The sequence below is a fragment of the Pelodiscus sinensis genome, chromosome 24 (assembly GCF_049634645.1).
Source record: "Pelodiscus sinensis isolate JC-2024 chromosome 24, ASM4963464v1, whole genome shotgun sequence".
Taxonomy (NCBI): domain Eukaryota; kingdom Metazoa; phylum Chordata; order Testudines; family Trionychidae; genus Pelodiscus; species Pelodiscus sinensis.
The window spans coordinates 15,047,900-15,073,191 of NC_134734.1; the positions used below are offsets into that span (position 1 = coordinate 15,047,900).

Here is a 25,292-nt window from a genome sequence, read left to right on the forward strand (position 1 = left end):
GCTTCTCCTCCTCCCCAAAGAACTCCTCTATCCAGTTCCACGTGGAGGGATGGGCAGGAGCAACACCAACATGCCTGATTAACTGGCCATGTCCAGGAAAGAGAAAAAAGACTGAAAACTTGTGAAGAAGATCAATGCACTGTAGGGACCCTGGTGACTTTTTGCAGCATTGTACATTCAAACCAAGTGTTTTTTTGTCCTTGATGATTACATGCGGAGAACAAGAACAGCTTGAAGGATCTGTTTTTTTTAAGCCAGCACACACTTGTGTAACAGAGTATTCAGTTACACAAGTCCAGGCAGGCAGCTGCTACATGTTTACAGCAGCCGCGGCTGTAGTTGAAACACCTAATTTTTTTTTTAAACTTGGAAATTAAGAAGCCATCTTCCAATTAAGGAGCATCGCAGAAATCGCGTCAGGAAAAGCTGTCTAGGAGGCATCAGGAGCCGCTTCAAGTCATTACAGGTTGTCTTAATTGACAAGCTCGTCTAACACATGGGTCAAGGGAGGTCTGGCTCAGATGTGAAACAGGTCAATTCAAGACTCTGAGGATGCGGGCCTGAGGTTTGTGTTTCCCACACAGAATCACTGCCGATTGCCCCAGCAAAGACAGGAGGGGAAGTCCTGTGTCACAGCCCCCTCACCCAGGAGTGTGTCAAAGCAAGGAAGGAGCAAGGCCAGAGAACTCTGCCCTCTGGCTAGTTGATGCTGCAACTTGGGGTCCCCTTACAGCCCTGTGCAGAGTTTTAGCTCTCGGAGCCTCAGTGTCCAGAAGAGACACAAAGCCAACAGTTCCAGGGCTGTGTCAGCCTGGGTCCCAGCCTCCGAAAACAAAGGCCTTAGAGTGTCTTGTGGGCTGCAGTGACAAAGCCTCCCACCCCTAACCCCCTCTGCAGCTATTGTTCAGGAATGGCTCTGGGACAGCAGGAACAGCCTCTTGTACCCCAATAGCTCAGGGCCTCCTGTCTCCTGGGAAGGCAAAGGGCATTGGCCTGCCCACAAAGGCCAGATTTCTATATCCACTATTGCCTGCACTACACAGAGCAGCAAGTGCTAGCTAGCCCCTCGTTACCAGGTTAAGAACAAACCCGTACTCTGATTCTAAGCCATGCTAACCAGATGCCCTGGCTCTCAGCTGCGGGCTAGGCAGGGGCCTTGGAGGGAGGGGGGGAAGAGGGGGTCACAATGCTGGATGCTGACCTGTGTTTTCAGAAGACAGGGCACACAGTTACACAGCCCAGTGTGACATGTGCTGGTAACACCGCCATGGATGGCTGCGGTTTGCTTCCATGGAAGGCTGCTTGGGGTATGCATACTGCAAGCTGGGAGCAAGGCTGGGCTAACAGACATGCCATCTCTGCTTGAGCTAGTATGTTACAAACAGGTGTGGGCATTGCCACAGCTCACACACGCCACTTGAGTCTTGTTGACCCTCCCCCGTTGGTTTGAGCACAGGTGGTTAGCACCAGCCACCACCCAGGCTGCTGTTTGTAGCACAGTTTGCTTGAACAGGGCATGCAGGAGTCCATCCGCCCAGCTGAGAAGGTTTGCTCCCGGCTGCCATGAGATGTTCCCGGAGAAGTTTCTGCCAGTGCAGGACCGACCTGTGAGCTTTCTGGCAGTAAGGACGTACGCAGCCAGGCTCAGCTCTGGCTTCCAGTGAGGGGTGGCGGTTCTGACCATGGGCCATAGATAGTTTAGTTCTCAGACCTGCCCCTCTGCTTTGCCGACTAGAACTCCCCACCCTGATCTCGCCTACAACCCTTCCAGTTTGCCTAGCGATTCCCTTTAAGAACGAGGCTAAGCCCACGGTTCTCAGCCTCCGCAGGCACACTGCTAGCCTCACTGCCCTGCAGGCAGGGAGAGGTTTATGGGAGTGCCACAGGATTAGAAAAATCACATCCATTAAGAGATCCTTGAACAAGGTGCAACGTGCCTGGGGCCCTGAGAGGGGCGTGTGCAATAAACTGAATATTAAGTGTGCAAATTGGGGAAGAGACCCCTAATTATCCTAGCTGCATTTGGAACACTGCTGGAGGGGCCGCACAACCAGCAACAGGAGGTGCGGTGATGCCACCAGAAAAAAATCTTGAAGCTCTTCACCCCTGTCCCTGCTTCAAGAGGAGGTTAAACACTTCCGCCATTTGCAGCATTTTGCTGTTCATGTTCCTGAACCCTCCCGAGACACCAACAGGGCCCGACAGAGCAGTGGGCTGTGCCATCTCTGGCGACACACAGACTCTTTTTTGCACAGAATAGTTGGGAACACAGCAGGGTCACCGATCGCAAGGCTAGAAGGGACCATTGTGATGGGTAAGCCAGGCCTGAGAACTGTCCCAAAGTAATTCCCAGAGCAGATCTTTTACATGAACATCCAATCTCCATTTAAAAAGTGGTCAGTGATGGCGAATCCACCATGACCATTGGTAAACTGTCCCAGTGGTCAATTACCACCACCTCCCTGCAACCCACCATTAACAATTTACACCTTATTTCCAGACTGAATATGTCTCTCCAACTTCCAGCTGTTGAATGGTGTTAGAAGATAGATCTGCTAGATAGAAGGGCCCATTATTAAATATTTGTTCTCCAGGTGGATGCTGAGACTACTTACCCCTTAATCTTCTGTTTGTTGAGTTACGTTAATTGAGCTCTTGGAGTCTATTGCTGTCAGGCTGGTTTTCTAATACTTTAATTGCTTGTGCGGCTCTTCTCTCAATTCCCGCTCCAATTTATCAACCTCCTTTTTGAGCTGCGAGCACCAGAACTGGACACAGAATTCCAGCAGGAGTCGCACCAGTTCCAAATACAGAGGTAAAATAATCTCCCTGCTCTTACCAAAGATTCCCATATTTACACGGCCTCCCTGGGCTGCGTTACCCTTTGGCAACAGCATCACACCGAGGGAGCTCATGTCCACCCTGACCCCCAAGTCTTAGGCGGCCAGGGAAGGGTGAAACACCACAAGAAGCAGAATGTAGCAGGAGTCCTGGCTTGTCTAGCCAGAGCCAGAGCCAGACAGGAACTCTTCGGCAGCTGTCACTGCAGAGGCAGGTTTTGAGGAGGCTAACAAGAGGGGACAGCTTTATGAATGATGAGAGAGGGCAGGGGCGGCATAGCAGAAACCACAAGAGTGTAGAAGAGGTGGGAGGATATTTGTTGATAAAGACAAACCAGCATAGACTAACTAGGCTGGTAGTAATCCAAGACTGGGGCCCCAACAGCCTCCGTGGGGCCCCTGAACAAAGTGTGGGGAGCTGGCTCCATACTCCCAGAAGGAGCAGGACAACAGTCGGAAGGGGTGGGGCTGGGGCAGCCAGCCCTGCGCACCACCCAGAGTGTACCACATTGCCAGTCCCCCCCCCCCCCCCTCGCCACCCTTAGTACTGCCCAGAGCACATAGCTTGGTGCTCCAGTGATGATTTAAAGGGCCCAGGACTGATTGCTGCTGCAGTAGCCTGAAGCCCCAAGGCAAACACTATCACATTGTGGGCAGTAGAAATGGGACAGACCTATTGCTCCAGGGGACACCAATCCCCACCACTCCCCATGGGGGTGGAGGGGGAGACAGTCTGCAGCATTCTCTCCAATCTAGTTTTAAAACTCCCAAGCCAAGGGGGACCTTTCACCCTTCTCCTCTGAGGACCCTTCCACAGCCAGAAAGCTCTCTGTCAGGAAGCTTTTCCAGGATCAGAGGAAGATGATCGAATGAGTCACAAGGACATTCTGGATTAAATGCACTTTCTAGCCTAGTGACTTGGGAGGTGGAGGCAGACCGGCAACCCTTGAGGTCTCTGCATTTGCAAGAGGCCACAAGCGCAGCCTTCAGCTACCCACGCACGCAGCCGGAGAGACAGAGCTGTGCAGCAGCACAGGCTGCCGGCGCTGAAAGAGATGCCTGAATCCTGCGTCTGGCCACAGCCTTACCTGCCTCTCCAGGGAGACCTTGTCACACTCCAAGTCCTGCCGGCTGGAGCGCTCCTGCAGCAGCTCTGCGCGTAGCTGGTCAATCTGGAGGAAGAAAGGTTGGTTTTGTTTAGGGGTTACCTTCTCTCAGCCAGTGGCATTTCTCTCCCTGGCAGATGGAGGTTTCCTGGATACATCCAGAGGGCCGAGGGGGAGGAAGTCAAGAACTCCTGCATTCTAATCTTGACTATTACACGTCCTGAGTCCCTTCCCCACCATGCCTCAGTTTCCCCATCTGTAGCCTGTCTTCCAAGAGGGGCCATGCGTTCCCAAAGCCAACAGATGCTGGGCACAATTAGCATTTTGGGAGAACCAAAGTCATTAGGGCCTAACCTGCCAGTCAGCACATGCCCTCGGTGATCAATGAAGTCACATTAGTGGCAGCCTGGAGTGGAACGGACTGGCCCATAAAATGTGGCACAACAGGCAGTGTTATCCCATTACATCAATGGGGGTGCAGTGGGTGCTGAAAGCCATTGTACAAAGAGAGAGTCTGGTTCTCCTTGCAACAGCCTGGGGGCCACAGCCAGGAGTAGGGGTGGATTTCATACAGCACCTAGAATAGAGTTCGGTCTGTGCAGGCAGGACAAACAAACCATTTCTAGAAGCCTGGCCTAGCCTGCTGCTCATGGTTGTTCTAGATCAGCCAGTAGGCCAGGACATGGAAGACACCAAACCCCCATCCCAAATCCCTGCTTATGCCTCTGCTAAATGCTAGGCCTTCATCTGAGCCTTGTTGGGAGCCTGGAGGTAACGTAAGGCAATCCCAGGGTTCCAGGGCTATTCCCAGGGGATGCATCTTTGGCAGGCTGCAGGCCCGACATGAAGTAGCACTAAAAAGGGGGACTGCTGCTGAGAACAGTTCGTGGCCCATGGCTGGTGTGAGCACACACCTGCGCATGCTGCTCCTCTACTGCAGCAGCTGGGTTCAGTGAACGAGACAACGTGATCACCCAGGGCCCTGGAAGAGAGGCATATGCAGCAGGGTGCAGCCCTGTTTGAGATCATGGCTTGGCAGAGTCTCTGATGCTGGTTAATTGCACAGGAGACACTGCGAAGAGGCAGCAGCACCTTTCATCCCCAGCAAGATTAGATCATTGTTTACTCAGCAGCCAGATAGAGCCTTTTGATTTTCTTAACATCAGCCTAGGTCAGGGGCTAGACACGCTGTCAGCCCCCTGCCAAAAACACCCTTCCCTTTGCCGGGCAGGGGTAGGTGCAGATCAGTCTGGGAAGCAGAACCGAGGGGCATTTTAACTGACACTAATCAAGACCGCAGCAGGAACATCTGCACGGCAGCTGGGAGGTTCTGACTCCCATTGGCACTCTACAAACAACGGTGAGAACGCCGTGGACACTCAAGCCCCTGGATCATCCCAGGCTGCTCTGGGGCCTGCAGCTGATATATGGATGATGGGATGGTCCAGGCTGAGGCAGTTGCCACCTGCACCTGCACCAAGGGCCCACCCCCACTCATGGCAATCCCCTGGGGGCTGAGCAGGGGCAAGAAGAGGCGGGAAGCAGTGGAACAGAGGCAGGGTGGCAGGTTGCCCTAGACCCCTGCTAGGGACAGCCCCAACATCAGGAACCCATAATTCAAGCAGGATAATTGCAATGGCTTAGGTCAGTAGCAGAGCAGTTTGCAAAATGCAGAGGAACAGCATCTGCTGGCAGCTGGCTCTTCTAATGAGATGCGTCTCCATCCTCCTACCTTTTATACAGGCTAGAGGACTCTGTTGCTACAGGGATTCAAGGTGCAAAAGAGGTTTCCAGCACACCAGGAGGAGATGCTAAGCTCGCCAGACAGAAAACAACAGAGACTGTGCTCAGAGGATCACTGTCAAAACCCAACAGTCAGCTCTAGCAACACGGTGAAGCAGGGAGCCCCGTAAGAGTGGGGATTATTTGCCCTAAATTGTTGCTATATTTGTCAATTTGGCAAAAAGAGGAAAGGGGGTGAAGAGAGCAGAAAAGAAGTTAGCTCGGAGCAATTATTTCTAGGAATAACCTAGTGGCAGTAGCTCCTGGTCAGAGGTTGCTTGGGAGGATGAAATACAGTTTAGACAGTGATACCCCACCCCCTACCAGTTTTGCAGATGGAGAAGCTAAGGTAAACAGGCAGGATAAGGGATTCGCTCAGGTCTGGACAGTGGATTCAGTCATGGAGCCAGGAAAAAGGATCCAGACTCCTGATGCTTGTGTCCTAGCCACTAGCTCCTTGTGTCAGAACAGGACTGCGACTAGAAGAGAGCCAAGAGCCAGATAGTTATGCCCCTGCTCCATGGACAAGTCTGTCAGCAGCCGAGCGCATCCAGGAAGTAGTCATGTTAAATCAGCCAGGCTAAGGGCTGCTCTCTGCCCCCGGTAGGTTCCGTGCAGCGTAAGATGCAAGCCTGGAAAGCAATGCTGACCTGTTAGAAAGAAGGACCAGCCTCACAGGGCGCTGTCTGGTTGCTGGAGCACCAGGGCTCCTGGGCAAGTCCCCACTTCCAGGCCTCAGTTCTCCATCTCCAAGGCGCCCCGCTATGCTAGGTGCTGTACAGACACAGACCAACGAGACATGGCCCCGATCCAGCGAAATTGCAAGGCAGGGCACTTTGACTAGTGGGACTTCATAGCTTCTGTCAGCCAAGCTTATTGTACACTCCAAGGGCTCCTTGCATCCTACCACCACCTTCAGCTTCCTTTTTGTCCCCCTCCCCCAGTACCGGGTGGCCCTCAGTCTCCCCCCACCCATGGAAGGGCTTCTGTGTCCCTTCCTCCTGTTTCTCCCCGCATCCCAGCAGGTCTCTGTTAACTCACTGGATGAAGCTAGGCTCTAGTATGGTTTTCAAATCCTTCGTTTTGCAGCACGACTCTCCTACCTGGTCTCTGCTACGGTTAACCCGATCAGTCAACAGCTCCACCGTGTTCCTCTCCTCGTCCAGCTCTACCTCGAGACGCTTGGATTTGTCCTGTGAGCAGAGCCAATGTTATTCCAGCTTTGGAGTCTGGGGAGGGCTGTTTTAGGGCAGCTTAATGCCCCCCACTCTGACCTTGGATCAGGCACAGGGCAATCCCCAGGACCTATGGGCTGCTGCACCCAAAGACAACAGGCTGGTCAGAAGTGATGAAGCTTGGCAGTTAACCCTGAGGCCTAGTCTACATTAGAGTGGAAGGTTGACTTAAGGTATGTCGACCCCATCTACGCAGGTGAAGTTGTGTATCTTAAATTGCTGTCCACGCAGCAGGAAGTCTACAGGACCAAATGCTCGGCAGCTTCCCAAAGAGGAGGAGTACCGGCACCAATGGGAGAACCCTCGGAGTTCGATTTAGCAGGTCTTCACTAGACATGCCAAATCAAACCCCGGAAGATCGACCGCAGCAGCGTTGATCTTCTGTGTAGCATAGACATGACCAGGGAGTGCTGGAGTAAGGATCTGAGCTTGACTGGAATTCAGGGGGAGAGCTCGGCTGGATGCCATGACTCTACTCCAAAAATGAGATCGACAAAATTGGGTACTCGGGCCCAGGTACTCAACAGGAGACACCATTGGCTGAATTTCCAGAATGCCGAGCGTCCAAAAACTCTAGGTGGGCCTCGCACTTTCCAGAGGTGCTGAGCAAGGATACCTTAAGGCAGGCAACCAGAGATCTGTGGCCATTTTAATTTTGATGGACAGCCATGAACATTTACCACTGTTCATGGGTAAATGCTCATCCTGGCCATTAAGTGCTTCCTCAGAGCTGCAACTTTCTAAGGACTCCAACAGGCCAGGCAAGAAGGAAAAAGGGCTTCAGAATTGGAAAACTATTTATTCTCCAAGGCCAGACATGATCTAGTCCTTGGCCTCCAGCACTGTCAATTTCCATTCTCTGAAGGGAAGTCTCAGAGGGGTAGCGTGTTAGTCTGTATCTGTAAACACAAGGAGTCCTGTGGCACCTTAAAGATGAAGGAGTTTATTTGGGCATCAGCTTTCGTGGGTCAAAACCACCTTGTCCTACCCGAGGCATCTCCATGTGCCAGAAGAAGTGATTTTGATACATGAAAGCTGATGTCCAAATAAATTCCTTCGTCTTTAAGGTGCCACAGGACTCCTCGGTCTTTCTCCAAAGGGAGACACTTGTTAGCCAATCTGAAGATAGATTCCCCTTGAGAAATCCCTTCTCTTGGGGCAGGGATCTTTTCTCCTCCAGAGCTTTAACAGGCTCACTGTGCTGCAGAGCAATGGGGATTTCAATGCAGACTGCAGCATAAAGTCACTTAAGCAGCCTTAGGGCTGGTCTGCTTTGGGATTTGAACCGTGCTTGGAAATAAAAGTTTGATCCCTGATTAAGTCTCACTGCCACGAAGCTGGCTTCAAACTCTATAGTTTACTTGGACATTTGAAGCCTTTCCAGAAGCCAAGCTCAAACGTGGCTTGGAAATCCATGATCTCTAGCTACCGTGTCTGAGGCAGGTGCTAAAGTTCTTCTGTTTCTGCTCTATTGCATATTGGAAAAGCCATTTGATTTTTCAAGAGATTAGTTTGGTTTGGATCTGCCTGGGAGCTTCTTACTGGTGACTGAGAACTTGAATTTGATCCAAAGGAATTTAAGTTTTACCGTAAGGCTGGTTGCAGGTCACTACAGACCTGCCCAAAGAATCCCAAGCTGCTGTTGGCATTCAGATCAAAATAGCGGCTTTATAAATCCACAAATAAAGAGCCCTGGAAACAGAACAATTCTCTGCCATGAGCAATTGTGCTGCAATGCTTGAAAGAGCGGAAACTAAGTCAGCTACTTGGCAATTCAAGAAAGTTACAAAAGGTCCTATTTCCGAGTGAATGGGAGACTCTGAAGACAATTCTGCCCTCTGCTGTTCGAGGCAGGCTTTGTAGCTCACAGGTTGTGCCACAGACTGGCAGCAAATGCTCTCCTGGATTGAGTGCCTGTTGTACTTGCTGTAAGGCATGGTCAAAACATTGGGGTAAACTCTCACTTCTTCCTCCTCATCTTTTCTAGCCAGGCATCTGCCAGTGTCTGGCTCCATGCCGACTTTGTCTTGCCCTTACAAAGATGGGCCAGCTGGCTACTCTTAAACTTACTTGGTTGCTTTTAAAATTCCATAACAGCAGATATATTTGCTCCTTGCCTTTAATAGCCTGAAGTCCATGGCTGCTGCATGAAAGTTTGATTCTTGTTCTTGAATGCCTATCCTGAGCCCCAAAGCCTAGGACGGGGAGCTGAAAGAGTCCTTCTGAAAAAACAGGGGAAGATCTGGGCTCTGCTAACTTTCATGGTTTCATGAGCACTATGGGGAGAGGGGCAGGGTTATGCCACAAAAGGACCCCCCAACTGTCAGAGTTTGGCCTTTAAAGAAAATGGTTGCAATCAGGGTTGAATGCCAAGGATCCTTCCGATCTATTGATTGCAGAAGTTACTATGGCAGTGTTGACTGGCCTGCTGTCTGCGTGTGCTGGAGGGCAGAGCTGACCATGTGCTTACAGGTGCTCTTGGGGAGAACCCTTTGACCAGCACCTGCACAACTGGGGCAGCAAAACCAGCCAGTCCAGAAGCTTGGACTCCAAAGAACACAGTCAGACCTGGAGATGCGGCCTCCACCCACTACACAGTCATGGATGAGACTATGGGCCTGTAATGGGGTAAACCCCAGGAATGGTGTAAGCATGAGAGGCTGCGCTAGTACCAGTCTAGTTGCCAGGGTGTGGCCGGGGCCCCGGGAAGGGGGTGTGGCATTGTTTTGTGCCGTGCTAAAGGAGCCAGTTGCAGTTTCACTGTTTGGTCGCAGAAGTGCTGCTGAGACATTGGGGGGGAAACACAGCACAGACAGGACTGCCGCAAGGCCAGCGGAGATGGGGGGACTTGCTCATAAAGTCTCTTCCAAGGAAGAACGAGGATGAGCTCCCTCAACCGCTGACTGAAGCTGTCTCCTCGGGGAAGCGGGGGACCCTCACCCTTCCAGCACTTGAATTCTTGCATTCCAGTGAGCTCCCTCTGCCTCCCCAAGTTCAAAGCAGCCCAAGGGACAAGGAGAGGAAACGAACCTCCAGCGCTTTGACCTGCCGAGAGCGATCGTCCTGGGAGCGTTTCTTGGACTCCATCTCCTGCTCCAGGTTCTGCAGGCGCTGGGCCAGCACTTCCTTATCCAGCACGGCGCCCTCCCGCTCGGCCTGACTGTCCTGCAGGGCTTGCTTCAGGCGTGTGATCTGCAGGGAGAGAGGGAGTCACAGAGCTACCGTGCTACCCTGGCGTTCCCCCCCGAGAACGCAGGAAGCTGCAGGTCTCCCTAGTGACCATGCAAGCTGGCTCACTGGTGCAGCAGCAGAAAATCATGGGATAGGAGAAAGAAGCATAGACTGGGCCTGGTAGGACCAGTGTAATGCAGAAGAGGCACATGCCCAAAGCTCCTGACGGGGGTCTAGCCCCAGCCCCACACTTTCTCCCCAAGGCCCCACTCCTTCCAAGGGGAGGGCAGATCCACACCCCTAGGGTCTGTCGTCGGCCCTGTATTTGCAAACCCTGGAAAGACCCGCCTAGTGGTCTCTGGTCTAGCTGACGCTTGCAGAGTGCACTAGCCCTGCAGACAGCCTCAGCCAACCTGCTTTGGCTGGACAGGCCTGTATGCAGGAATTTCTGTGGGGGGTGGTTTGTTTGTAAAAGTGGACTGCAAGGGTGTGAATGCACCTCCCACGGTGAGTGGAGAAATCAGCCCCAGACTTTCCCTGGCTGGCCAGAGCATGGGAGAGGGAGGCTTGGGCAGCGTGTTGTTCCTGCCTTCCCCTGGCTGGCCAGAGCATGCTTACTTGAGGGACAATAGAGGGGGTGCTTTTGTCTCCTTTGCACACACCCCCTGCATACAGGCCTGCTGGAGGAAAGGGAAAGAGAACAGCCCCCATTTCTGCATGGTGCAGTGAGAGCAGAACCTCCTCCACTCCCGCAATCAGGCTCTGGTCTAAGGACACATCTGGTCACCCAGGCCTAGTACCAGGGATGTGCTCTCTGCAAGATGAGGAAGCCACAGCGGAGAACATCCAGCTCTGTCATCAGGGTGATAGGAGGGGCCAGGCTCGAGCAAGCTACATACTTCAGGTAGCAAGTGGCTCTCTGCATAGCAGCCAGCATGCAGGGGCGGGGTGGGAATGGCTCTGGGCTCAAAACAAAACAAAACAAACCACCCCGACGTGGGTCAAGGAGGGGCATGCACCTTGCACTGCAGCCTGCCAAGATGCCTAGGCCCTGCCAGGAGGGATGATGCTGACACAGAGCTGGGCCACAACAGAGCTTCCCTCTTTGCGCAGAGGTGTCTCGGCAGCTGGACTGGAACAGCTGGGCAGAGCTCTGCCGCCCTGCCAACACACAGCCCCGCTCCACCCACAGGTGCTGTGGCCCAGCACTGATCTCCTGGGTTCCACAGGCAGCACTTCAGACACGTCTGGTCTCAGGCAGGCCAAGACACTGCAGCTTCACTTGGAGCAGTGGTCACCAACCAGTCGATCGGGATCTACTGGTAGATCTTGGAGCCTCTAACAGGTGATCTTGACTGGTTTGGCCAAGAGGCTATCAAGTGCCGGCACTTCAGCTGCCTCTCCCCACTGCTGCTCATCTCTTGCCCATTTCTTTTGGAGCTGTCCCGGGGAGTCTCCTGCTTTCTGTGCAGGGCAAGGCAGGGGAGGGAGGGACGCTGATGTCAAGGTGCCCCCTCTTCCACTCTGTATCCTTTCTCCACAAAGCAGAGAGGGAGCACAACGGGACTCGGGAAGGAGTTTGTTGGCTGCTTTACTGAGCGGGCCAGGGCCGGGGGGAGCCTGCGTTAGCCCCACTGCACTACCAACCAGGAGCCACCAGCAGTGCCCAGCTGGAGGCCACATCCCAAACTCCTACCCTAGTCATGAACCCCCTCCTGCTCTCTAAGCCCTTGTCCTAGCCCCGAGCACCCCTTCATCAAAACGCCATCTCAGAGCCTGCATCTAGAACCCCCTCCTACATCCCAACTGCCGGCCCCAAGAGCAGCTCAGAGCCCCTCTCACACTCCAGATCCCTTAACCCAAGACCAGAGCCTGCACCCCAACCCTCTGCCCCAGCCTGGTGGGAGTGAGGGAAGACGGGCGAGCGAGGGAGGATGGAGTGAGCAGGGGTGGGGCCTTGGAGAAGGGGCAAGGGTATTTATATTTGAGGTTGATCTTGGATTGCACCTAAATTCAAAAAGTGATCTTGTGCTCAAAAAGGTTGGAGACCCCTGACTTGGAAGGAGAGAATCACTCCAGCTTTGATCTGCCCAGTCTGTGCTTCCAGTCAGAGGGGAGCAGCTGCCTGCCCGAGCTAAGCGGGAGACCCCACTACCTGTCACTCCTCTTAGCCCTGGAGGGCCAGCCCAGCTCAATGGGGACAGGCTCAGTTTTCAATCAAGCCCCGGCAGCCCTGTCCAGCGATGCAAGAAGGCAGATTCCTTCCTGGCTTGCACAACAGAATCACGAAGTTCTGACTGCAGGGCCTCTCCAGAGCCGGCCCAAGCTACAGGCTGACCGAGCTACTGCCCGGAGCACCCCATCGTAGGGGGCACTGGGCGCCCAGGGGCAGGGCCACCCCCACTGCGACTGGGTGCCTGCTAGCACTTGCCGATACAGATGCTCAACCCTTAATGTGGCTACTGAGCAGCTCTCATCGGTGATTGCTGGTGACGCAGCCCTGGTGCTGCCCTTCAGCACAGCTGACTTCATGGACAGAACGCGGCCGGTCCCGGGTAGATGCACGAACGCAGCTTCTTCTGCTGGAATTGGGAACAAGGAGGCTCTTGTGCTGCCTAGAGTTAGAGTTCTAACAGGGCTACACTTCCAGAGCTGGGGCAGGAAGTTGGCCTGAGGCAGGGAAGAGACAGGATACTGGGTAATTTGAAAGGGGATGAGGAACGTCAGCATCTTCTCAGCTCTAATGATTCCTGGCACACACACTGTAGATGCCCTCTGCAAAGACAGCCCCTGGCAGGCAGCAAGCCAGGCAACCCCACGAGCGCCAGCGGCCTACCTCGTCCTGCAGCCGGCCCATGGCAAACTGCATCTTCTCCAGCTCCGCGGTGCGGTCCTTAGCCTGCTTCTGGGAATCAGTGATCTCCTTGCGGGATCTCTCCTTGTACTCCTCCAGCTGTGACTGCAGCGTGGCCAGCGAGCTGTGGGACGCCTGGGACATCTGGTCCAGCTAGAAGAGAGGGGATGGAGTACAGTTAGTGCCCACGACCAAGCATCTCCCCCGGGCCACATAGGGATCAACGATGCCACTGCATCTAGTAGGTTTAGCACCACCATGAAGAGGAAGAGGGGGAAGTAAGAGGGTGTCCCTGGCATTACTGGGCAGTGGGCTGGACTTCTCCCTTTCTACCCCCAGACACTTGGTTTGTAGGACAGAGCTGAATCTGCTAGGAATGGCGCTCACGGCCGATGAAGACTTGCAAAAGCTGAACTCCAAGCAGAGGTTTAGTGCACAGAAACGACTATTAAATGCAGCTGGCTCACCCCGCTGGGCCACATGACAAAGTCCTTGCAGGTCACCCAACAGCCTAGCTTAGATTTTTCCGCAGCACCTATCGCGAGGGTCATTTCAACACCAGAGCTCACCTCCAGGGAACTTCATTGGCAAGCCTGGGGGAGCCAGAGGGCTGCAGAATGAGTCACCCTGGATACCAGAGTTCACCCTACAACTCCCAAGCCCTCTAGCTCTGTCAATCAGCTCCTCTTCTCCTCCTCCCTCCCCATCACCTCCCACTAGGTACTGATCAGCTGTGACACTGGCGGAGGAGCCTTGGGGGAAGGGACAGAGCAGGGGCTGGGATGGAGCAGGGGTTGAGCACCCCCGGGGAAATCAGAAAGTTGGTGCCTATGGCTGGGGCATCCCAGGATGAGACCCTGTGCATGCAGCTAGTGAGTCTGGAACACACAGTGGGTTTATAGAGGAGAAGTTTTAAAGGGGACTTTGTTAGAGGGCTTCCAGACAGAGCAGGAGCAAAATAAAGCCATTTGCTAGTGAGAGGGTGACTGGGGGACCCAGGGAGGGAGGGGGAGGCATGAGACAGGCCCAATGCCCAGGAGGGAGAAGAGAGGCTTCTCAGACCATCTCCCTACCCTGTGGGCCAATACGGCCCAGCTCGGATGTAGCCAGCTAATCGGTTGGCAACACTAATTGATGCCCAGAGGATCAAGCCCAATGCATCTAAAATGGCCGCTCCCCATCACCAGCCAGCAAGGCGCCGTGCTGGGCAGGGAGCAGAGTGGCTTACAAACCTGCATCTGAGCATTAACCTTTCAAGGCAGCCACGGCCCATTTTCAAGCGGGTTGCCGGGTATATCAGAATCCTCCAGCCCCTTTGCACGGGCATTGCCCCTCCCTGGCAGCAAATGCCACCCGTGTAAGACTAGAGGGGCGGGGCGGGATTTAAACACTCTCCTGTGTGAGCTTCTTGGGACTCAGGTGGCCACGCTGCACAAAGACTGTATGTCCCAAGTGCAGTGCAGTAACTCGCCAAGCAGCCATGGGCCACCATGGGCAACACCCTCCCTCCTCCTTCCCCCCCCCCACCTGCTTTAAGAGCGACATCAGCTGGGAGAGGGAGGAGCCTCACAAACCTCTCTCGTCAGCTTCTCTGTGGACTTATCCAGCAGCCGCTTCTGCTCCTCCAGCTCATTCTTCGCCCTCCTCAGCTGCTCCTTCTGCTTTATCTCCTCCTGGTGAGAGGCGGTCAGCTCCTGGTACTCCTGCGACAGCCTGCTGAGGCTCCTCTGGGCCTCTTCCAGGCGGCTCTCCAGAGACCTCTTGGCCATCCGCAGCTCCTGCTCCTGCTCCGCAGTCTCTTCCAAGGACTCCTCCATGTGTCTGCGATCAGCCTGGGAGGGGAGGAGCTCTCAGAAATAGGGGCAAGGCTATCTGAGTATTTCAGTGGGGATGGGGAAGTAGGGTCCAATGGATAGAGCGCTGGGCTGGGGCTCAGGAGATGTGTGGCCTGTGGGTGACCCTGGACAAGTCCCTTCCCCTCTGTGTGGGCTGTAAGTTCAACGAGGGTTAGTCTACACTACAGCGCTAGGCTGACATAAGGCAGCTCATGTCAACCTAAGTCAGTGTGCACACTACAAACTTGCTCCCACCAATGCAAGTGCCCTTATACATCAACATAATGGCTCCACCTCCACGATCGGTGTAGGGCTTACGTTGGCGCAATAAAGGTGACCGTGTCCTGCAGACGCCGTGTTACTTGTAGCCATTGGCGGTCATGGTCAGCGTCACGGCTCCACTATGGAAAAAGCTAGCTCTTGGCTCCCAGCCAGGCTGCTGCCTGGTCTCCACTCCTGGCTTAGGTTGCTCTCCAGGCTCCTCACACCTTATTAGGAACAGGGCAGCAAGCCAGACACCAGGTGCAGGTCTCCCTGCTGGGAGCCCGGCTGCCCTTCACCCCACTCCCAACTCTCAGCTCCCTACCAGGAGCAGAGCAGCCGACAAGACTCTTAGGGCGTGTCTACAAAGCAAAGTTATTTCAGAATAACGGCCGTTATTCCGAAACACCTATGTGAGCGTCTACACAGCAATTCCATTATTTCAAAATAATGGACGGCTTATTCCGACTTCTGTAAACCTCATTCTAGGGGGAATAACACCTGTTCCGAAATAGCTATTTCAAAATAAGGCGGGTGTAGCTGCTCCGTTGCTGCTATTTCCAAATAGCCCCTTACCAGGGCCATTTTAAGTTATTCCTCCTGGGGCTCTAACTCGAGATGGCTTTAGGGAAGCCTGCCTCAGACTAATTTTGAGACTTCGCTGCAGTGTAGACGTAGCCTCAGCCCCACCCCACACGCTGCTCCTCTTCTCTTGGTCAAAGCAATCCTGGTGAGGACACGTACCACCCACAGAAGAAAGGCAGCGCGAACATGAACCACTACAGCAATTATTGTGGAGAGGAAGAGAACCTAGCATAGCCGACCAACCTTCTAGCACAGACACGCCCGGGGCACTGGCTGTCTTTGAGTCTGTGCAGCACCTGGCACCAAGGGGCCTTCGAGGGGCTACTCTGAGCGGGAAGCTAGGGAAGGGGCAGTGCTGCGGCCCTTGCGTACCTCCAGCTTGACGATCTTCTCCCGGAGCCTGGCCTCGGAGCCCTCCCAGTTCTCGGAGAAGTGCCTGTACTCCTTGACCTGCATCTCCAGGCCCAGGATCTTCCTCCTCAAGTCGTCGTTCTCCTCCTGCGTCTCCCGCAGCGTGGACTCCACGGCCTTCTTCATCTGCTCCGTGGCCTCCTTCTCGCTCTCCATGACCACTTTCACCTGCACACCGGGCAAGAAACAAGCACCGATGTGTCCAGGGCCAGAGATCGCAAGCCCAGGGGACCCTCCACTGGTGCTTGGGAGGCCGGCACTCACAGGAGCTGGTCTCCAAAGGCTTCTGCCTAGCGGTGGGCAAACCAGCTCCCCGGTGTAGCTCATTGCACAGAGGGTGCCCGTTCTGCGGTGGCACCTCCAGAAGTGGCCACACATGGAGAGAAGCCATTTCTGTAAGGGGTCTGTGGGAGGTGGCCAGGGATGGGAAACGGAGCAGATGCTGGCACTGCAGCCAGACACACAGAAGGGGCAGTGGGGGCTCAGAGATGTGCTGACATCACAGCTGCAAGGGGCAGGGCTTGGGGTAGAGTGCATCAATGCAAGCTGTTCAGAAAGCATCCCAGATCTGTGGCCTGGGCCACACCCCCAAGCTGCTCTATTCACTGCCCACGGGGGCCAGTTAGCCAGCTGTGCAGCCTTCAGCACACCTGGCTCAAAATCATGCAACGATGGGCACTCTTGGGGGTCCTATGCTGGAAGGGGGCCAAGCTGGGCTCTTGCCTTGGCAGCTTCGTCGTAGTCCTTCTTGAGCTGCTGCAGGTTCTTCTGGAACTGCTGCTTCAGCTGCTCCACCTCCGCATCGTGGCTGGCCACTTCTTCCTGGAGCGCCCCCTTCAGGGCAGCCAGTTCCCGCTCCCTTTGGTGGACCAGCTCAGCCTGGGCCTGCTTCTCCGAAGCCAGCTCCCTCAGCTCCCCCTGGGCCTGATGCAGCTCCTGCAGGGGGAGAAGAGTCACTGACAGGCTTCACAGAGCATCCAACACACGCCAGGCTCTGGGAGCCCAAGCTGCACTCACAAGGTAGCCAGACGCCTAACAGGGAGCTGGGCTTCCAGAGAGCCTGATGCACTTAGCATGGCAGTAGTCCCTGTGAAGGCCACTGACCTGGTTAGGGATGTGAAAATGCATTTAATTGATTATCCATGTAACGCCTGAAGATTTCAGCAGTTACACGCGGGATGGCAGCCAGTTCCCTGGGAACCGATGCGCGGTGGAAGCCAGCTTTTATGCCGACTTCCCGCATGTACCAATTCCCACCTACCCCCCCTCCCAGCGCTGCTATCTCTGAGCAGGGCTGCATTATGACTTTTGTGGGCCTTAGGTACTTTTGCCTTCGTGGGCCCCTTCTTCCATAAAATATATATATATAAAAAAAATTTTGATATAACTTTAAATACTTCAACATTTTTTTTCCTGTTTTAGGCAAAATTTAATAGATTTTCGTGGGCTCTAAAAGTTTCATTTTTTTCTGTGAGGAAAAAAATTAAAACATTTTCTTCGACCCTAAAAGTTCATTTTTTTCCCTTCTGATTTTAAAAGAAATTAAAACATTTTTGTGGGCCCTACGCACTGTGCCTAATGGATAAGTCGGCCCTGCCTCTGAGGCATCAGCACAGGGCAGCAGGCGGCTCCCTGGGAGTTGGGCCAAGAGCTGCATGTAGCAGTCTGGGTGACCAATAAGCACATGCTTAGCGGTAACCCATTTACACAGCCACACTCTTACATCCCTAGTTGTGATAAGTAGCCCTGGGCAGGAAGTGATTTTCTGTCCCCATTTTAGACAGGAAGTCCAATGTAAGAATTTTCACAAACTGAAGACAAGTGATTTGAGTTCAGGTCAAAACATTCAATTTAGATATGTTCCCTGTAAGCTGTGCATATGTGCTGCTGCTCAGGGCAATTCAAATGCCCCCCAGCTAATTAGCACAGTGCCCAAAGCTAGATTTTGTGTTTCTCCTGGTGGTGCACATTTGCACATGCCTCGGTGCACATACAAACTTATTCTGCACGTGTATGGAAAAATCAGAGAGAACAGATGGGAAGCCTTTTTATTATAAGCTAGGTTACCATTCAGAACAGCTGTTTCAAAATGTCCCATTTCGACATTTTTCAGATCAAGAGTTTTGTTTAGAAAATGGTGAAATGAGGCTGTTTCCCCCCCCCCCCCCCAGCCCCACCAAGAGTCAGTGAACCATGTCAAGTTCACCAAAAATGCAAATTTATGTGGGGGAAAAAAAATAGCCAAAAGATTCCTGGCTTGCTCGAGCGTAACCCTCTGGACCCTGGGAAGCAGACTGAAGTGGGGTAAGTTCCAGACACCCCCCCACCCTGCCCTCTACACCAGGGGTTGCACTATTGGTGTAATAGCCAGAAAAGCCCCCATGCCAGGAGGATCTCGGGAAGCTATTTCTGCACATTTTGAAGCACATTTACATTGCCGGAGTGGCCTGAAAAGGCTTTGGCATCCCGGTTGTTCACACTTCCTTCTGACCATACCCTGCCCATCGTACCTTCTTCAGGGCTTCTGCTTGGCCAGCATCCATGGTGCTGTTCCGGACCTGGTCCACTTCCACCCGCATGGCCGAGAAGCGTTCCCGCAGCTCTCGCAGCTCCTCCTCAAACTCCTCCCGCTCCAGTTTCACCTGCATGAGCCTGCATGCGGGAAGAGACGTGCCAAGTGGGCTCCCCATTGTCCCCTGGGAGAAGGGTGGGGAGTCTGATCCTGGCGGAAGCAAGACTATGAAGGTCACCAGGAGGGGGGCACTGAAACTCCAATGGCTGCCCTGTGCATGCCTGCCAAGCCTGAGCTACGGGCAGGGGTGGCCCGTGACTACAGGCCGACTCGGCGGTTGCCTAGGGCGCAGCCTTCAATGGGGCCCCCGAAGATGATGTCATGGGGCGCCCGATGATGATGTCACTCCATTGACAGCCGTGCAGGCGTGGGTGCCGATCGCGCATTCCGCCTGGGGCGCCAGCTGCCGCAGCCCACCTTGGACCACTCCTGGCTACGAGTCCTCTCTGGGGTAATGCCCTGACATGACACATGCACTTCCTTGCAGGACTCTGCAGCAGCAATGCCATTAACTGGAGGCCTATCCACTAGGCACATCATGGCTTCTGCTAGGGAGCCCAGGGCAAGGATCCTGCCTCCATCCTCCCTGGAATGACACCTCAGAGACAGGTAAGGGCACAACTCCCATCACACAGCCACTTATCTTTCTGGGATTTACAGGAAAGAAGTTCGGATAAATTGGAGCAGCCGAACCCCTTAGGGCCGGTGCTGTGGAGTCAGCAGCTGAGGCAAATAGCAGCCAATCAGGGGCCAGCTGGTGCTGCATAAATAAGGGCTCCTGGAGTGGAGGAAAGGAAACTTTTGCTCCAGCGCTGGAGCAGGAGGGACCTGGTTACCAGGGAAGCTGGGGACTTCCTGAGACAGAGCAGGGCTGGGGAAAGGCAGGCAGAGCTGGGGAGCAGGTCTACCCCCGGGCCAATGAGGAGTGGCCATTACAGATTGCAGTTTGCCACTGGGGCAGGGACTAGATGACAACTGGCAGTGGGTCTCTGAGGCACGGTGAGTGTAGGGAGCTGGGGTTCCCTGGGAGGCTTTAGTTAACCACACCCAGTCACAGCTACAATCCTGCAGCTGCAATTGTGGGACAGACGCAGCGCATCAGCGAGAGCTCACTCCTGCTTGGTGCTACGCAGCTCCTCTTTGTTCTTCTGGAACATCTCCCTCCAGTGGCTCGTCTCCTCATTGCTCTCCTCCAGCTCCTTCTGGAGGCTCCTCACTATCGAGTTGATTTTCTGCCTCTCCGTCTCCAGACTGGCTTGGTCCTAGAGACAGGAACAAAGCTGTTGGGCGGGGTGCATTTACTGCAAGCAGGATGGGGACGGTTATGCCTGGTTTGTTCTCGGTGGCGGTTTCCAATGCACACCCTGAACAGTTTCTGTCCTTTGCTACTGCAGATGACTCAGGAGTAGCTGAAGTCTAGGGAGCCCCACCAATGGAATATAGCACAAGACAGTAGAATTCAGGCCCAGAGACGGACACAGTCCAGCCATCACTTAAACAAGTGATTTGAACACTCACCTGTAGCACTTGGTCAACAGATCCAGAAGATCAGTGCGGGGGAGCGGGAGCGGGAGGGGGGGGAACTAAGTATGGTACCCCTTTTCTCTGGGGGGAGAACTCTACGTGCTTTGAACACACCACCCAAGGCATCGTCTGAGATGTTGCACCAATTTAAAATTAAGCAGTGATTTCTTTTAAGCTGACTTCAACTGATTTAGTGGAAAAGGGCTGGGCAGACGCTCAATTTGGTCAGCTTTGTGGAGCAGAAGTAAATCCGGTTCTTACCCAAATGAGCATGTTCACAGCTTTTTGGACTGGCTAGAAAGCGGTTTAGGAGAGATCACATCTGAAGTCAGAACTAGAGCGACTTTCCGCTGTATCCCAGAGCTTCATGATCATCGAGCCAGGAAATGGAGTGCCCACGGCCACAGCACCCTTCCATGATGGTTTAGGACAGGAAATGTAGGTCGCAACCAATCAAAAGACTTGGAGAGAGGGCATTTAAGGAAGCGGACCACTGCTATGATTTTCTATGGCTTATAAATTCAGTCCATAAAATGAGCAGGCCTTAATTTCTTAACAGACCCCCACAGTTCCCCTAATGGGCTCACCTCATGCTTTCATTTCACATGCCTGTGACTTTACCTGAGACACATTCTCCATGTTTCGCCTCAGCTGGTCCATGTCGTGTTGGTACTGCTGCGTCACCCTTTCCAGCTCCTTGTCATGATTCGCCACCTCCTCCTTCAGGGCTCCTTTCAGTGCCGTCAGCTCCCTCTCCCGCAGGCGCAGATGTTCTTCTTGCTTCTGTTTAGCACTCAGGACCTCCTCCAGCTCCTCTCTGGTTTCCAGCAGCTCCTGAGAAGAGGGCAGGAACAGAAACACTCACCACCTGAAGCTACGCTAGACAATTCTGGAAGCACTGTAGGGAAGCACTTCTGGCTAGTGGATACAGCATTGGTCTGCGACTCAGGCAACCTGGGTTCCATTACCTGCTCTGCCACTGGGCAAGTCACTGTGCCTCAGTTTTCCCATCTGTGCAATGGGGATAATGAGACTGCCTTCCTGTATCCAGAGCAGTGAAGGCCACTATGATTATACAGGCTGGACTTCTATAACCTAGACTTCCCTTGTCTGACAACATCTGGCATCCTTGTTGGTGCTCTCAGGCTGGAGCCTCAGTACTCAGCAACTCCTCCCCCGAGTTTCTGGAGTGGCACAAATAGCTCGTTTGCAGCATTCAAGCTCAGGGAGGGAGGAGGGCACTGGGAGAAAGAAGCAGGATGGCTGCGGAGCCCTGCGGCCAGACTCTGGAGTCAGGTTCCGAGCTCAAGTGGGCTGTGTTCCTGGCCCCTCTTCCTCCTCCTTCAAGTGCCCTCCACTCAGTCAATGCTGGCCCCTCTGCCGCTGTCAGAGTAGAGCCCCACAGTCAGCAGCAGCAGAGGGATTGGCACTGATCTCCCCTGGTTCAGGACTGGTCAGGCCCTGAGGGTGCCAAAACCAAGAGGCACAACCTGTCATTCAAATCACGACTCAGGCCAGCTCCCCCAGTGTGCAACTGAGTGCAGCACTGTTGGCTTCAGCAGCTGCATCCATTTAATCTGAGTGAGAACCAGCCCCACGACACGCGATCACTTGGTGGGAATCAAGCACCTTCAGCAGCTCGTCTCTGTCAGCAGAATCCCCTGAGGCCTTCCGCAGCCTGTCCAGCTCCTCATGCATCCCCATGAGTTGCTCTTCCACGTCTCCCAGTTTGTCCTCTGCCTGATCCCTGGCAGCTTTCACTTCTGTCAGCCTAGAGGAGATGGAACAGGCCTGCTCAAAGCCAGACACAGAAAGGCTTGGTCTCAGCCCAGCACAGACAGTTACAATTCTAACCCAAGTATCGGAGGGGTAGCTGTGTTAAGTCTGGATCTGCAAAAGCCACAAGGAGTCCTGTGGCACCTTCCAGACTAACAGATGTATTGGAGCATAAGCTTTCGTGGGCAAAGACCCACTTTGTCAGATGCACGTCTAACCCAGACACTGGCTCACTATCATCTCCTGTAGGCCAGGTTGCCTAATGGGTAGGGTTCTGGGCTGGGAATCAGGAGACCAGTGTTCAAACCCCAACCTTGGCCACTGACTTCCTGGAGGACCATGGGTAAATCAATCCATTTTCCCTGTGCCTTGGTTCTCCAGCTGTACAATGGGGATTATACCATGGGAGGGAGGGGGCTGAGAGGACAAAGTCCTTAACAGTCTTAAAGCTGTTAGGCCTAGCTATACAGAGCACTGCTTTCTCTGTGCCTCAGTTTCTCCATCTATGAAACAGGGTGCCCACAACTTCACTCAGGGGGCTAGGAGGGAGGTGAGGACTCGTTAAGGGAAGAGAGACCACAGTAACCACAGTGAGAATCTTTAGTGCTCTGCCAGGCCCGCACAGCCCACAAATGCAAGATTAGGCTCCTACTCTTGCAAGCGGCTTTGCAGCTCCTGGATCTTCTTCTCCAACGCTGCCTTGAGGAGCCGGCACTCGTTCTGCGCCTCCTCCAGCCGGCTCTCCAGGTTCCGAGCGGCACCGCTCCTGGGAGCCTCCCTTGCCTGCTCTGCTTTCTGGCGAAGCTGGGGGACAGGAGAAGGGAGCGTTAGCTGCCACGGAAGAGAAGGGGAGGCTCGGATGTCAAGGGACGCTGCCTCTAGCTAGCTACAGAGAATGGCATTCCACGATCCTCCACAGCCCATTGACTTCACCAGGACTAGACCAGGACTAGACCAGCAGAGGATCTGGCCCTAAGGGGATTAGGCATGCCGCTCCTAAGTGGGGAGGGTGTAAAGGGGATGGGATCATGCAGAGAAGTGGGGAGGGGTAAGCAGCGATGCAGCCCTACAGAAAATACTTCAGTCTAGGAGTAAGATGTGAGCCCAGCACAGTACCTACTGCCAGTGGACCAGCATAACCGCTGGGTCACTGGCCAAGTCCCTGCCTCCTCCCCAAGCCTCCCCTCCCCCCTACTCCATGCTGGGGTATACGGAAACAGCACAGAACCCAGGCCCAACCCCTGCAGCCAAAGGGTGGCAACTCCATAAGGCTGCCAGCCTTCCAACATCTTTTCAGCACAGCGCAGGTTCCTGGCCAGCAGGCCCGCCAATGGGAGGAGAGGGGCAAAGGCTGCAACTGCCCCAGGGTCTGGGGCTCCAGCTGCTGCTGCAGGTGGCTCTGAGGATCAGCTCCCCTTGGCCCCGCCCCTTCTGAGACCCCACCCCACCCACATCTTGCCCAGGGACCCAGGGAGGCTGTCAGCTCTGCTGCTGGCCAGTGCCTCTAACCAACCATTACCTTTGTCTCTTCATCTAGTTTCTGCTGCAGCTCCTCCATCTTCCTCTTCAGCTCACTGTTCTGGGAAACTGATGCCCTTGCATCCTCAGGAGGCACAGCCTGTTAGACAGAACCCCCGCTTTAACACAAGCACCCAGGAGATGCTGCCTGAGGTCAGTTATTGGAGAGGAAGGATAGCATTGTGGTTAAGACACTTCAGTGGGCTGGGATGCTGGATCAAGTCCTAGCTCCACCAGAGCACCTGTGTGACTCTTGGTAAGTCACTTGATCTCTCAGTGCCTCAGTTCCCCACCTGTACAATGGGGACAACAGCCCTGTCCCACCTTCTGGGTCTTGGGAGGATGAATTCCTTGAAGACTGTGGGGGGCTCGGGTACTGTGATGATGGGGGTCAAGTAGTACCAAAGTCAGGTCCCCAAAATGAAGTAGGGATCCTTCCTTTCTCTTTCCTATGTCGATTACAAGCACTTAACTTCAAGGACCATGCATCTGTCCAGCACTAGCCCCACAGCGACTGCATAATATTGCTAGAGCTCCCTGTCGTTATATGTAGGTACTTTTAACAGCCCTCCATCCCTTCAGAAAGCCGGCGCCTCACCATCTTAGTGTATTAATCCTCACAAATCCCCCCGCAAGACAGGACAGATACTATTATCCCCACTGTACATGAGGGAAACTGAGGCACACAGCAACAAAAGGACTTGCCCAAGGTTACAGCCACAGACTGTGACAGAGCAAAGTAGGGAACCCCCCATTTCCCATGTGTCATTCTGGTCCCTCAATGCTCTAAGTACCGGCCAGATTTTAAATTTCCCCTGAGTTAATAAGTTAAAAAAAAAAAAAAAAAAAAAGGAGGCCACATTCTCAGCAGCGATTCTCTGTTTTAACCTAACACTGGCAAGCGGCCCTCCGATGTCAACATCAAAAGACACTGCTCCTGCCAGGCGTATGTTGGGCCTCAAGCAGGAGGCTGTGAAGTGCCAGTTTTAATAAAAGATGCTGTCATTTCAGGCAAGCTCTGAGCCCAGCGTGCAGCAGCCAGTGCCAGACAAGCTGAGAGAAGGGTGGAGTTGGCAAAATGAGTTCAGAGCCCCTTTAATACTTAAAAAAATAAATATATAACTAAGAATGCACTCCCCGTTAACATCTCCAACAGACAGCATCAGAGCAGATTCCTGAAAGGGAGCCATGTAGCTTTCATATACTGATCATTCTAAAAGAGAGTCCTTTCTATCTGCTCCCTGCAGAAAAGGACTTTTAAAAAAAAATAATTAAAAAAAAAACCCAACTCCAGGACCACAGGAGTAAGGGAAAGACTGTGACCTTTTCCAGCTAATGGGATAATCTGATCCAAACACACAGCACAGAATCCCACCCCCAAAAACGTCAATCTTACACGGTTTAAAACAAGAACGGGAGTTCAGAAAGAATAAAAATATTGAGCCCTAGAGCAGCAAAGTGTTTGTCAGATCACCAACTTGTCAAGCCTGGAATCCAACCTGCAGCTGGGACCACGCTGATGGCTTAACAGAAGGTGAAAAGCCTGTAACACACCCAACCACGCGGCCTATGGGGAAAGGTGGGGGGCAGAGGGAAGAAAAACATCCTTCCTGACCCCCTGCCACAGGGAGCCCTCAAACAGGAGAACTGATTCGCCTTGTTATCCAAACATGCAGGGAGCATGAATATTTAATACTCGTAAGACTCACTCATGCAGCTCTCTTTACAGAAATCTAGACACAGTGCACTATGCTCCTGGGGCAGGGCATCCCACACGTCAGGGGTGGGGAGCCTACAGCCTGACCCGTGGCTTGCCTGGATC

The 25,292-nt window shown here is 53.7% G+C and overlaps 1 protein-coding gene across 3 annotated transcripts in view; it reads right to left on the reverse strand.

Annotated features, from left to right (window-relative positions):
* Positions 1-25,292, reverse strand: part of CGN (cingulin) — a 70,723-nt gene that overhangs the window by 13,085 nt on the left and 32,346 nt on the right. For all 3 annotated transcript variants that reach the window (XM_075906932.1, XM_075906930.1, XM_075906931.1), the window contains exons 5-17: positions 23,472-23,570; positions 22,605-22,756; positions 21,806-21,947; positions 20,798-21,010; positions 19,766-19,914; positions 18,591-18,732; positions 16,804-17,016; positions 16,042-16,248; positions 14,563-14,820; positions 12,971-13,141; positions 9,994-10,155; positions 6,832-6,921; positions 3,929-4,012 (exon numbers count right to left, since the gene is read on the reverse strand). In XM_075906932.1, the coding sequence (XP_075763047.1) occupies positions 3,929-4,012; positions 6,832-6,921; positions 9,994-10,155; positions 12,971-13,141; positions 14,563-14,820; positions 16,042-16,248; positions 16,804-17,016; positions 18,591-18,732; positions 19,766-19,914; positions 20,798-21,010; positions 21,806-21,947; positions 22,605-22,756; positions 23,472-23,570 (2,082 nt within the window). The remainder of the gene's footprint in view (positions 1-3,928; positions 4,013-6,831; positions 6,922-9,993; positions 10,156-12,970; positions 13,142-14,562; positions 14,821-16,041; positions 16,249-16,803; positions 17,017-18,590; positions 18,733-19,765; positions 19,915-20,797; positions 21,011-21,805; positions 21,948-22,604; positions 22,757-23,471; positions 23,571-25,292) is intronic.